The sequence below is a fragment of the Dermacentor silvarum genome, chromosome 5, assembly GCF_013339745.2.
Source record: "Dermacentor silvarum isolate Dsil-2018 chromosome 5, BIME_Dsil_1.4, whole genome shotgun sequence".
In the NCBI taxonomy this organism is placed as follows: Eukaryota; Metazoa; Arthropoda; class Arachnida; order Ixodida; family Ixodidae; genus Dermacentor; species Dermacentor silvarum.
The window spans coordinates 13543848-13558261 of NC_051158.1; the positions used below are offsets into that span (position 1 = coordinate 13543848).

General features: G+C 46.7%; 1 protein-coding gene across 1 annotated transcript in view; it reads right to left on the minus strand.

Annotated features, from left to right (window-relative positions):
- Positions 1-14414, minus strand: part of LOC119452896 (ornithine decarboxylase) — a 41564-nt gene that overhangs the window by 3881 nt on the left and 23269 nt on the right. Inside the window, exons 2-8 of the mRNA XM_037714851.2 lie at positions 12488-12874; positions 8487-8586; positions 5716-5939; positions 5033-5193; positions 3228-3393; positions 1627-1777; positions 494-597 (exon numbers count right to left, since the gene is read on the minus strand). Of these exons, the coding sequence (XP_037570779.1) occupies positions 494-597; positions 1627-1777; positions 3228-3393; positions 5033-5193; positions 5716-5939; positions 8487-8586; positions 12488-12733 (1152 nt within the window). The 5' untranslated portion in view covers positions 12734-12874. The remainder of the gene's footprint in view (positions 1-493; positions 598-1626; positions 1778-3227; positions 3394-5032; positions 5194-5715; positions 5940-8486; positions 8587-12487; positions 12875-14414) is intronic.

Here is a 14414-nt window from a genome sequence, read left to right on the forward strand (position 1 = left end):
GTCTGTGCATTGCATGAAATTTGAACTAGGATATCGCCTATTTGTGTCTGGTTTATAATCTGTAGTGTGGTTTTTCTGCCCTACCAAGTTGCACCTATCACTTATTTCCAGTGATCTCTACGTGGTTCTTAGCGTTTTTCAAGTTTGATGTTGACGACAGCAGAGCAGTCGCTGTCATTCATGACTTCCCTGGCAGAGTTTGTCAAATGCACACCAGGCCAATTGTATTCTCATAGATATCTTTTTTGTTCCTGTTTTTTTTCTATTGACCAGGATTCTATGTAGCCTACGTGATAAGTGGTTGGGCATTATTACAACAGCAGTACAAATGGAACTATAACTCGCTGAAAGCACGGTTGCACTAATTATCGAGATTAGCCAATTAAGGAAAAGAAAAATCTTAGCTGCAAGCAATCTGCCGCATTAATGTTCGCGAGCTGAGAAATATGTGCTATAAGACCTTGGTGCAAAAGCCAAGGCAACTCCTGCTCACCTGTAGTGACTCTGGCTCAACAGGTTCATCGTTGAAGAGAGAGACGACGAAAGACTTGTAGACAGATTCGTTGACGTAGTACATGCGCTCTTTGGGCTTTGTGTCTGCAACGAAAGTATACAGTCTCACTCCTTGAGAATCGATTGCGTACTGGCTAGCATGCCAGAAGCTAACAATTGGACATTTTGAATGATGGTCGCCAGCTAGCTTTCCGAAAACGAATTATGTTTTGGTAGCACACTTTGCTGGAAAAATGGTCACTTGAGTCAATGATAGTCTTCCATGTCACACAGACTAAACAGCAGGCTGAAGCACTCTCCACAGAGCTACACATGGATGTGCAAGTTAATTCTCGTAGTTGCATGAAGTGCCGACCATCAAGTGGTGTCTGATGAGTTAGTCCAGATGCGTATAATGTTTTGGTAAAAAAAAAAAAATTATGCTGAACGTCGCGTAATAAGAGCGTCATGTACCATAGCATGCAATTGACTCTTCGGGCTACGCCGATGACTCGTTTGCACTCAAATTTCGCACAGAGGCTGCATTTCCTGATGGACTCATTTTAATACCATGTCTGAAGGCATCACTTACATGTTTAGCGTACAATAAATCGGAACTACGCGTCTTCTGCTGCGATGCCAAACTGAAAGTTTAGAATTGGTGGGAATGGAACTGTGGTGCTGTCTGTCAGTTTAAATGCGAAACAAGACGAGTGCGTCGTGTCCTCCTAGGCTGCTACAACCTAGGAGGTTATTGACACCCACAAAACGCGTTGCACTCTTCAAGGCCATAAGTCATAGCAGAGCCTCCAAGATTAAACAATGTGAACTGCCCAATCTCGGAGGCTTTTATGATTTTGTCGATGAATATTGTGAAGAAATGGAAGTAGGTCATGCGTACTTCTGACTTATTCTAGACGAAAACCGGCAAGAAGTTCTCCAAACCTGATGCGAAAATGAATGCACCACGAAATGCAACTTCTGTACAAATTTGAGTGCGAACGAGCCGCCTGTTTAGCCGGTAGAATGATGTATACCAGCCGGTCCTATTTGCGAAACATTCTGGGGTACAACCCACTTCGTATGTTTGTCACGTCACGCAATGTTCAATTTGCTGTGTGCGCGGGCGCTTACCGTCGTAGCTTTCGTTCAACCGCTTGCCGATGATCTTCGTGTAGATGGTGAAGGCGGATGCCACGAAGAATGTGCCCGGCTCGCTGATGATGCTGACGCCGTAGCTTTCTGGGAAGTGCTTGTCCAGGCCTGCGTTGATGATGTCCGCAGTCTGCAAGAAGACAGGTGAATGTTGATTCTGCTGATGAATATGTACGGTAGAAGAGACTTATGCACAATGAGAGGATGAGGCTAGGATTGGTGGAATCATATGCCTTGTGGCGCTTGCTCGGTCTCAGTTTAGAGAGTTTCATATAGCTCTTTGTCAAATGCTGTTCGACGTCTACTTCAAAGAAACACCCCGTTTACGTATTTGTTCATGCATGCACATAAGCAGCACAAACAAGCACGTGCACAGGAATATTGACACGTGTACTTGTTTATCTTTCTTCAGTGACCGCTTTCACCAGCTAATGAACAAAATATCCAGCTAGCTAACAAAATATCCATATTAAGTGAGTTTTCTTCTTTTTGTAAATATAGACGAAAGTCGATGTTAAAAGAATGAAGCACCACACTAACGAATAACAGATATCGAAAACCTGTAATTCCATTCACTAAAGGGGCCGACTTGAGGGGAAAAACTTAATGCACTAGTTCGCGCGAGTTTGTGAATACTCCAATTAATAAATGAATGGTATATATGTATTAAGACTTTTAAATAACGTCCCAGATTACAGTTAGTTTCGGACGTCCTTATGATTGAAGGTCACACTAATGTGACATATGTCTTCAAGGCGGAGCTGCAGAGCTGGAAACATGCAGAATTTTTTTTCCACATTTTTTTATATTCTAAAATTGGTGTCGAAAATATCGCTAGACTCATCCGACTGATTCTCTTTGCTCAATTGCTACGAATAGTAGTTATGAGCCCCTTACTCCTGGATACATTCAGATAATCCTGCGGGGACATCGGACGCCCACAATTTGTCCGTACTATTCATCAACTGCAGTCGACGACTGGCTCACAAGGTGGCCTCTACACGCTCTCCAAAGGCTCAAAACGCCAACATGGCGGAATTTGTGTGCCCGGAAGAGCACCCCCGGATTAATCCGGAGGTTGATTGGTGCAGTAAGATTTGAAAATCTGCGATGGTCATTTGTTTCACGTTCTCGTGACACGTTCGACCAGCCATGTGCAAAAAACGTTGGTGCCACATACGTTTAGGAATCGACTAGGGGTGAGGATAGTGAAGGCATCCCGATTAATTTCGACCACCTGCGGTTCTTCAGCGCGTGCACGAGCGTTCTCGAAATGCGACCGCCGCGGTCGGGAGCCGAACCCGCGACCTTGTGCTCAGTAGCAGGGGACGTATTCTCGGACGATCACCATCGCCTTCGCGAGACGTAGTGCTCAACCAGCGCGCGCTGATCATACTGAGAGCAGTATGATGGCTAGCATTCTAGTCACCATAGCGATCGCATCGCCGAAAGTGATCGTCCCAGAATACGCCCCAGAACGCCATAGCCACCGTGGCACACGGGCACTTCAGAGGTAAGGTTTTCGTCGTAAGAAAAGTCGCAGAGAGAGATTGTAGAGAGGAAGGGGCACTCTGCCTTACCTTGAGGAAGACAGTCTCGAAGCCCTTCTCCCCGGCATAGCCGCCGCCGATGTCTAGCAGCCTCAGGTCGAAGCCGAGGTCGCGCCCAGCGTCGAACGTCCGCCTCGCCGCCGCTATGGCTCCCGTGAAGGCTCCGGGGTCCTGGTTGGTGCTTCCCACATGGAAACTGGCCGTGAGAAAAGGAAGGACACGTGGAATTAGGTTGCGGTCGTTTAGTTAATGATCGTTTAATCCATTCTGCGACCACGGGGCTACAATGTGGTCTTTGGTTTACGCCGTACCGAAAGACGCCTAATTAGTTTTTAATGCGAAAGCATTATATGCCACATGAAGCGGGAAAATGCGGCGTCCGTCGTTAACATCGGATGGTACCAAAAACCCTCATGACCAAGCGATGACGTTACGTTCCCGAAGCTGGACCTGCTGCGGCTCGCACTGCAAAATCTCACGGTGAACAGCCACGGCGTCGGACGGACGCCGTGCCCCCCCCCCAAAAAAAAAAAAAAAAAAAAAAAGGCCTTGCATAATTCGAAAATTGAGTGGACCCACGTTCAATACCGACCTGGCTCATTCCCAAAATGGACTTGGCCCACCCCCAAAATTTCGTTGGCTCAACCCCAAGATTGAGTTTACTCAATTGAAAAATTGAGTCACGTCAGCCAACCAAGACAGAGAACCAGATGAAAGGCTCCTTCACTGTACGCGTCTGATTCCTCTCCGCGCGATGGAGACTGAATAGAAGTTTTACGGAAAAACTAGTAGCGTTTAACGGGCGAGCACCCTCTTCCTTTGTCTAGAGCAAGCAAACCACTTTCGTTATCGATTGGCTCGCACGAGTCCTAGCTCGCTGCACCGGCCGCACTGAGACGGAGTACAACCGCACGCCGATGGGGATGCATGCGCACCTGCCATTGCCTTTCCACTTTCGGATTTTGGCAGTGGAGTGCGATGTTTCGGTGCGAGGAAAAATAGAGTTTATTTATTTGCTTACTCGTTTCTTTTTGTATTTCTAAATTGTAGGCGAGAGGCGGTGCGTGTGCGACCGTCGGCAGCCGGTGCTTTGAAAGCAGTCTTCGCCACACAAAGTCTATCCTTGTGGAGAAGCCCGTCCAACTATTTTAGGTTTGCAGGTAGTCAGCACGTAAGACGCATTTATGGAAAATCAGTTTTGGCGGAAGCCTGCAAGGTGGACGAAGGTTGAGGAAGGTTCATTTGTGTTGGTCCTCCGACCAGGGCAAATTTTTCTTCAGCTGCGAAGCTTTCTGTGAGAAACCTGTATGGGTTGCCTGTGTTGCTGCGTGCTTATAGAGATAGAAAGAGGGAGATTGAAGTCAGCTAGAATCCACGTAATACCTTTTTGACCGGGTGTATACAGCCCGCAAACAAATGCCATGAAACAAAACGCCCACAGCGCATGCCTTTTATGTTAAATCTTCTCAGACTGAAATAATAAAAGTGCGAAATAAATAATAACTGAAACCTGAAAATGATGTAAATATTCTGGCGCGGTTCTGCACTACCTCCGGGATCGGCCCACGCAAGAGGCCGCGTTTCTACCACAAAGCTCTCCTTCGTGCATAGCGTTCGCCGCAAGCGTTTCCCGGTAAACATTGCGGTTACATGAGCCGCAGTTGCCGGTGAGAAGCAGTCAGGGATCTTTGAACGCTGTCACGTTCCATTCTTAAAGGCGAACTTTAACTCCTTCTTACGGCATTTACGCCTAAGGGCACTTTAGTATGGCTTACCAACGAGCCCAACGTGCTACCTTATTCTCTACAGAGAAAAGGCTACGTAACGCAGCTCACCACACGCCCACGACGGTGAGGTCGAGGTCCCTGGCCAGGTGGAGCAGGTTGATGGCCTCGGCCTCGGAGCAGCCGAACTTGTCGCCCATGGCGAACAGGGCCTTCTTGTTGTCGATCTTGAGACGCAGCACCAGACGAGCGCATGGATGGTGCTCCTTGATCTGTAGCGATGAGAGAGAGAGAGAGAGAGAAAAAAAAAGGTGGTTGATGAATTCAGCGATATTTGCGGCTCGGAAAGGGCGCAAGAACAAAAGGCAGGTGGCGACGCCGCGTTGAATGAAGTTATCGCGCCAACCAGCAGCCGTGACGTCACGAATTTTTCATGACGTCTCCTGAGGCGTAGTTAATTTTTTATGTTAAAAATAGAGTACGTATACATTGCGTTCTAAGGGAGCCAAAGAGCGAGCTTGGCAAATTTCAAGAACTTTTACTTAGCCGCAACGGCCCAAATACAAGAAAAATACTTTTGAAATAAGTGACGTCACACTGAGGTACCGGCGCGAAATTTAAAAAAAGGCAAATTGAACGTACGTTAACCTTTATTTCCTCTTCGAATAAACAAACCATTACCGCGAAATAGACGAGAAACAGTGTTTTCAAAATATTGCCAAGTCAGTTTAAGCTGATTTAGTGTGCCTGTATTTAGTGTCCCTGTTAAAAGCTCAGGCGAGTCGGTCACTGACCTTGTACAGCTCCTCGGCGCAGTCGAAGGTCATGAGGTCGACGCCGAGCTCGTGCGCGCGGTGCAGGTAAGTCACGTGTTTCTGCGGGTGGGCGTAGATGATGCGCGACGGGTCGACGCCGAGCGACATGACGGCCTCGATTTCGGCGAGGCTGGCGCAGTCGAAGCCCAGGCCCAGACCCGCGAGCACTTCCAGCACGATCGGGTTGTCGTTGCACTTGACAGCTGTCGGGAAGGGAAGGAGACACGCGCATTGAATTAAAGCGCGGCTCAGCCATCTTGCGCGCAGTGCCTCCGTTAAAGGCTCATCCACACGACGCCGACATGACACCACTTTTAACGCGATGGCGTTAAGGGCGCCGTGCCGGAGGAAATCCGGCGTCGGCGTTAGCGCCGGCGTCGTTGGCGGAAATAATCATCCCGAACCACCCCGACCGGGCAGGCCCTTCGAGTGGTGCAAGGCGTTAGTGAACAAAAACTGAATTTCTCAAAGTAAACTTCGTCAGAAAAATCGTAAAGTACGACTTAGTCACAACCTACAGACGTGATAGCGTCGGATTGTAATTTGAATATACGAGAAAAAAGCCTGGTAAGCAGCCAGGGATCTTTGAATGCTATCGCGTTCCACTCACTGTTAAAAGGCGAAGCTTAAGCGTCCTCCAAATTTTGGTCTGCCGACTGTTGGCGGCAGCAGTTTACAGGAGGGAAACGCTGTGGCCAACGGTTTAGAGGAAGGAAAACGCTGTCGCCAGCAGTAGGCAGACGAACATCGGTGTCGTGTCGGCCTAGTGTGAATGAGCCTTAAAGGGACATGCAGTGGCACTACAGACACGGGCGTCTGCGATGGTTTATATAGACATTGGTGCGCAACTTCAAGTGTGCGCGCAGCTAATATGCTCTCTCTTTTCAAGCCTTTGTCCACTTCGACAGAGCAGGGTAGCAAAATGTTTATAAACTGTGCGAAGAAGACGAGACGTGAGCAGAAACATAGAGGCACACACAAAGCGGAGACTTGCAGCTGACTTTATTTCGTGAGGGCAAGGAACTTATGAGGGTCTTCAAAATAGCAAAACGAGCGCTTTGTGTGTGCGTCTATGTTTCTGTTCACGTCTCGTCTTCTCCGCGCAGTTTAAACATTTCGCAGAATCTATGAACCGACTAGCCCAACAACATGTCCTTACTTCAGGCTAGCAAAAAGGCAGTGCGTCTGGTTAACCTGTCGCTCTTTCTCTCTCTCTCTTAAGACAAAACTTTGTTTGACAAAACAAAAGAGAAAGACGAGTGGCGACGCCGCCTTCAGCTTCCCGCACCAGTTCATCGTGACGTCATATATTTCTGATGGCTTATTCTGGGGCTTAGTTATTATTATTATTATTATTATTATTATTATTATTATTATTATTATTATTATTATTATTATTATTATTTTATCTACAAAGATGGGCTATATTGTAGAGCAGCCATAGACTGAACTTGGCAAGGTCTGAGAACATTTACTGAGTCGCCGAGGCCCATACGCGAAAAGAAGGAAGCTTTGAAATTTGTGACGTCATACTGACGTACCAGCGCTGAGTGTTCGGCGTGACATTGAAATAGGAAGAAACAATAGTAAGCCTGAGCTTTGGTTTAGCTTCTAATAATCAAACTGACGTTAAGGGACAGGAAGAGAGCGGTGTGGATCAGAGAACAAACGGGGATAGCCGATATTCTAGTTGACATTAAGAGGAAAAATGGAGCTGCGCAGGTCATGTAATGCGTAGGATGGATAACGGGTGGACCATTAGGGTTACAGAATGGATACCAAGAGAAGGGAAGTGCAGTCGAGGACGGCAGAAAACTAGGTGGTGTGATGAAGTTATGAAATTTGCAGGCGCAAGTTGGAATCGGCTAGCGCAAGACAGAGGTTATTGGAGATCACAGAGAGAGGCCTTCGTCCTGCAGTGGACATAAAATAGGGTGATGATGAGGATGAATCAACCGGTTACCCCGAAATTAACCAAATTAGAATTTCTAACAAATACTTGATAAATCCAAACTCAATGAATGTTTCTTGTTAGAGTCTCGTTTTCCCTTTCCTGTGTATATGTTTTCAAATCAAATAATAATAATAATAATTAAATGTGTCATGGTGTAACCCGTATCATTTCATTAGGTGCGTCGCACCATGGGAGAGTTGCCGGTTCCTAGCATGCCTTCGCCTGTGACAACGTCCGTCGTTCCTTGCGCTTGTCAAACATGTCTGCGTGGGTTTCGGTACAGCTATTTAGCAAAATGTAGAAATGCTGCAGACGATGTCGAGAGACTTAGACAACCCTTTAAAGCACTGTTGCTGCACTGCGTTGTTGACTGTCATAACACTTCGTAATTGCTGTTTGGGAGAAAATGCGAAGCCGAATTGGGCACCTTCTAACTAGAGTACTTACGCAAGGTAACCAATAACGCCTACAGCAAACATCGTTGAACCGTTTACAACCTGATACCTGCTGAGGTTCTTGGTGTGAACTTCACAACTTACACCTCCAATTATAATTTTTTTTTTATCGTCAAAGAAGGTAAGACGTGCAGACACGGACGCAAGAGAAGATAACCAGACAACACAAACGCCGTTGTGTTGTCTTCTCGTGTGTCCGTGTCTCCACGCCTTACCTTCGTTCACGATGAATCCCCAGCAACTAGCTCAACTTTCCGTAGTTTTAATTTTTTACGCGTGTGACGTCAACATTGCTATCAACACATTAAATTTAAAGAACCTCGGGAATAGAGCAAGCTTACCGTAAAAAGCCTTCACCCGGGGTATAGACTTGCGCCATAGGTCGACCTTGTAGAGTAAGTCGTCAATGTCCAGGATGTAGAACGGGTTATCCAAGTCATCCTGCGGTTACGCACGAAACACAGTTCAAACGCGTATGTCGATGTTACCATCGGCGCAAAGGCACCTGAATACGGAAACCATCAAAACGATACATGGATCAATGTCGCTTGCTAGAAGTGGTGGGTGATCAGCTGTTCAGATAAACATATTTTTTAATTATTCTTCTCAAGGCGCAAGAGAATTGACCCCCTATAGTGGCGTGCTGCGATAAAATCTTTGTTTCAACTATACGTCCAAAGGGATTCTTCGCGGTAAAGACAGTTTCGACTGTCCATTTGACACTATACACAGGTAACGCACGGCATACCGCATGCAGCATCTGTAAAATATGTGTACTATTTCTATACGCGGACACCGGATGGGCGATGGGAAATTACCTATAAACGACATTTAGTGGGCTCATTCGATATACCGGTTATTTCGCGGTAGAGGATGCTCGACTGTAAAGTGCGGTGCTTCGATGCTCGCTCTATACAGTAACGTTTTCTATAGAAGCTCACAGTTTGAACAAGTGAAGGGGGAAAAAAAGAAAAAGAAAGAAGAGAAAAAAATCAGCTTTTTATTCTTCGATGTCCCCTCGCATGACAACAGGTCAAGACATTTCGCTAATACGCTTCTTATCTGCTTGAAATATACTACTTCTAATCACAGGTAACCACGCCGTTGATGTCATCGACAGGATATCAGTGGAACGAAAACAAAACCAATGCTACCAGAAGACAGCTGAATTTTTCTCTTTTTTTTCCATTCGAATATTCGATGGTTCAACTAGACCCGATGGTCCCACTTTCTTTTTTCATTATTTTCTTTAAAAGGTCATTTAAAGATCAACTGAACCAAAATTATTGTTTTCTTGAAGGACGCGCGAAGCACTCAATTTTCCTCACAGGTCAACAAGCCGGAGAACCGGCACTTCTAAGCAGGGAAAAATCGATGGTCTTTCACTTCCCTCTTGTTTGGATCGTAATACAACGTGAGGGCTTTAGGTTAAGAGTGAGGGTAAGAGTGAGGCAAAGAGTGAGGCAAAGGGAAGCCCATCGTTTTCGTGAGCACATTAAAGGAATTGCTCGCAGCTCTGTGAGACTCCTAAAGTAAATTTAAGATAACAAGAAGACACCGGAAGCCTAAACAAAAGAGTTGATCACTTGTACTAATAGCCGCTTGAAAAATATGTTGATCTCTCTCTCAACAAAATGTTCGTGTTACAACAATATTTTGCCAACGAAGAAATAACGAAATATATAGTGATTTTACAGCTTGTATTTCCGTAACGCTTACACAACTATACGAAGCCGAGGAATAAGCAGAGGGGAAATTATTTGTTGTTTTAATTGAAATGCAGAAATGTCAAGAGAGAGAGAGAGAGAAATAGAAGAGAGGAAAGGCAGGGAGGTTAACCAGACGCACGTCCGGTTTGCTACCCTGCACTGCGAGGGACATCTACAATGACAAGGTAAATAAGGTTCTCATCGGGTCAAGTTAATTGTTGTTTTCGTCCACTTTCATTTTAACTTATCAGTTCTACACTTCAACTAAAGCTACAAATAACATGCCTTATGTTTTCAATTGGCTTCATTATTTATTGGCTTCTCACATGGTTGCGTCTAACAGGAACAGTGCCCCTCGATTTGCTCCTCCTTCTCGTTCTCCATAGCCTTTACAGCCACACTTAACCCCCGGAATTGGCGTCACAATTACCCAAAACGCTCAAACGAAGATTTATAAGCGTGAAAACAAACTGAAACAAGAGGAACGAATTGGTGCCCTCGTTTCCGTGCGCTGATCCGAGGGGATTAAGGGGGGATTATCCGGCGGCGTTGGTCGCTGCATTGCGCCATAAACAGCAGACGTCGTCTTCGCCGTCTCGTGGCTCTTATCTCGGGTGTGTTATCTCCCGAGCTTTCAAACTTCAGTGTCAAGCGAAGAAGCTCAGCAGCGTTCAGAGAGAGTCTGCGTTCCCGCTGTTTCGGTGAAAAAGGGGGGCATGACCTCGTCGTAAATTTCACTGCCTGTAGTCGTCGAGAGGAAAAAGCAAACAAAGAAGCTTCTAACCCCGCGCTTGTATAAATATACGTAGAGTGGGGCTGCGTACAGGTTCTTGCTTTAGAGGATTCACGAAGGTAGGTCCTTCGCTGTGAATATATGCGACAGTCGCGCTGAGGAAACACCTGACATATTCGCTCCGTTTTACGATCGTTATTAACCCCGCACGGCGGAAATACCAGTCCACGTGAAGCAAGACGAGAAACAAATGTTATTCGCCTCTAGTTATAGCCTGTGGAGCATATACATAAAGTGGAGCATTCGTACATAAAAAACAAAAACGAAAAAACAACAACAACAGTGACATTTTTTTTCGAGCTCTTATCTGTACCCTAACCTCTTTCCAACAGCAGCCTTGTGTGAACGTGTATCCTGCAATTTCATCTTCCTCGCCTTTGCTAGTGCTGTCATTTGCCAAGTGTGAACGCATACCAGCTTGTCCAAGTTTCCATGCTAACGAAATGTTCTTCAGTGTAAAATTGATATACTGCCGAAGTCATGCCACCTTATACTTAGGGATCCATGTCTGCGGGACATCACCGCCGCGACGACAACAAACACGCGGGATCAGGCATTCCCGCAACTGTCAAACTCCGAGCATTTAGAATCTGGTATATCACCTTTTTATGCGCCATCGCCAACAGTCTACCAGCGCACGGCACAGTAATGCGTAAGGACTAAACGTCTACACATGGTATATAGTCGACAAGAAGTGGCTGTGACGACGCCGATTCACTCCACGGTATATAACAATATATCAGTCATTCGCAAAGCGTAATCCCTTCATTCAGAGCGTCACACTCGCTCACTAGATGCAACGCCAAGTATCGTTCAGAACCGTTGTCATCCCTGGTCATAGCTGCAACGATACGCAGACCCGCCCTGGTGGCGTAGTGGGTTTGACGTTGCGTTGCTGAGCCCGAGGGCGCAGGATCGAATCCCGGCCGCAGCGTCCGCAGTTTCGATAGGGGCGAAATGCAAGAACTCGTGTACCGTGCATTTTGTGCACGTGAAAGAATCCCAGGGAGTCCGAATTATTCCGGAGTCCCCCACTACGGCGTGCGCCTCATAATCATATCGTGGTTTTGGCACGTAAATCTCAGAATTTAATTTTAATGATACGCAGGCGTTGATCCGTCGATCATCACTGCCATCCACAACGCCATCTATATGGGTGCGTTGGTTATCATCACGTTACTGTCTCGAGTTCGAAAATGTATTTTACGTGGCGCACAATACCCACACATAGGTCTCCCGTAAGAAAATCGCGGTGGTTGCAAGCACAGGCTACCGTGGAACGCATAATGAAACAACCACATGAAAGTATTTAGAAAGTCCTCACCCACACAAGCCAACTCATATGTGGGTGTCTTCGACACTAATCAGCACATTCTCGTCATCATTGGGTTAAAAGACAAACTATAGGTAACACGCACCAGACGCACCAGATCGCTCGGATTGCCGCAGCAGCACTTTCACCACGGTCTCTAAGACGAGCCCACCCACGTACGGGCGTCGCACATCAATCACCACTTTTCAACACCCGTTCGCGCTTGTCATATTCATCGTACGTGTCTTTTGTATGTGGTCGTGTAGTTACGACTTCGGCGCAGTTAGTGGCACGGTTCACTACGAACTAGGCCATCTTGTCGCTGTGTCAAGCAGATGTCACGAGCTTAAGGGCAAGATGTATTGGTGCACGACAATCAGACATACATCGTATAGCCCACCGGAAATGCGGGGCTGTATACTTCGGGCACAAGCAAATCAGAGTGAACACGCTGCGATTACTACCGAATCACCCAACAAACCGAGCACCCGCTGCACTGCGGCTCTCGGTGCTATAGCTAGGCCTCACCTTGTTGGTCTTGCCGACGACTTCCTGGGCGAACTCCCTGGGCTTGAGGTTGCTGAAGAGGATCGCGTCGTGCCTCATGGTTGTTCGAGATGTGCTTTTGGAAACGCTGTGCGGCTGCTTGACCCTCGACGGGCAGTGCTTCTTCTTGTTGTTGTTGAGCGAGTGGTGGCCGGCGGCGCGGTGCTTGTGGTGGTGGTGGTGGTGGTGGACAACTCCGGATGACTCGAGCACGACTTCCTTGCCCATGGTGCCGGGGACGGTGGTGGCCTCGGCTTTATATCGCAGCGCTGAAACCTTCGATGGCCCCTGGTTGCAACAGCAGCAGCAGCAGCAGCAGCGGCGGGACAAGCAGCGGGGGGCTCGGTGGGAGAGGAGGAACAGCCTTATCTGCGAGACAGAACGACCACGAATGGAGCAGTTTGAGAATACGGCATTGAGATAGCGGAGTAATATTGCCGTTGTGATCCGTGTTCTTTGCAATCGTTAATGCTTTTTTTTTTTTTTTTGCTTCGTGTCGCGGCGTGACCACTACCATCCGGCCGCCGCCTCGTAAACGCGAAATGGCTTAGAGTAGTCGTATGCGGTGGAAGGCAATGTTGGGAGAAGGAAACGCGGTGGTCCAGGACTGCGCTGAATAGCGCCGCTGTGCACTAAGCCGTTAAGCCTAATACCAGGGGGCTATTTGGGGTAAACTGTCAAATTCTGCCATATTGGTTGTTTTGAACCAATCAGAGAGGCCGTAGAAGCAATGTCAGCCAATCAGCGCTGACAAGATGGCGAATATTATGTAATCAGGTAGTGTCTATAGTATAGCACCCCAGTCGTGGTGAGGAGCCGGCCTGTTATTCTAGGTATTGTCACATACGCCATATTGTCGAATTTTGTAATGGTGGCATTTTGAACCAATCAGAGAAGCCGTAGCAGCACTGTAAGCCATTCAGCGCTGACAAGATGGCGAAATTTAACGATGTCCCGAATAGCCTCCCTGTTGCCTTAGGAAGTTAAAAGAAGACGTTCTAAGGGTTATGCAACAGGGTCATGTCTTTACACGTCACCTCGAAGCTTGTAGAATAATGACAAGTGCATCTAACGAAACGCAGAGTCATCTTTACGTAGGCCTAGTCTTGTCATTACTAAGAAGAAAACAAATGTCCGGCACCGTTCTGAAACGCTTTCGCAATAGAGCAATTTGCCACCGTGCACAGATCACTGATCGGGATCTCGTCGATGAGAATCGAAAGGAGGAGTGACAATCCTCTGAAAACTAAAGGTGTCCCGATATATTTTAGAGTTCCCTAGCCTGATATAATTGCAAGAAGCCCGGCCGTTTCAATCCCAGATACAGAAATGGTCTCCAATTGCTCCGTGTAGTGCCTATCCTCGCAAGCGCATTTGAAGCCTAACAAATGAGAGAATTTGGAGAAAAACACCGGGAATTAGCAGCTGCACAAAACCCTGTATATATATATATATATATATATATATATATATATATATATCATCCTGGGGTGCCATTCTGGACATCGTAAGATTTCGCTATATTATCAAATTTTGAAATCACGGTGTTTAGAGCCAATTAGAGAGATTGTGGGAGCCTTCTGGGCCAATCAGAGCTGACGAGATAGCGAATTTGGCAATATGGCGTAATTTGGCAATGTCCAGAATCACGTTCAGAAACACAGACTTGATTTTGAACACAGTGGTTCTTTTAAGCGAGTCCACTGAAACCATTCTAAAGGTCCATTTTACGTCATTAAGCCGTTCCATTATCACGATAATCTTTGGTTGGGTTTCCGCAGAATGACAGGGCGACATGTCCAGTGTCTATACGAGACATATGACATCAGCGCCGATGGCGGGAACTTGCGCATGTATTCGATTGACGTAGGAAAATCGAATATAACCTTTTCAAAGTTCGAGCCACGCT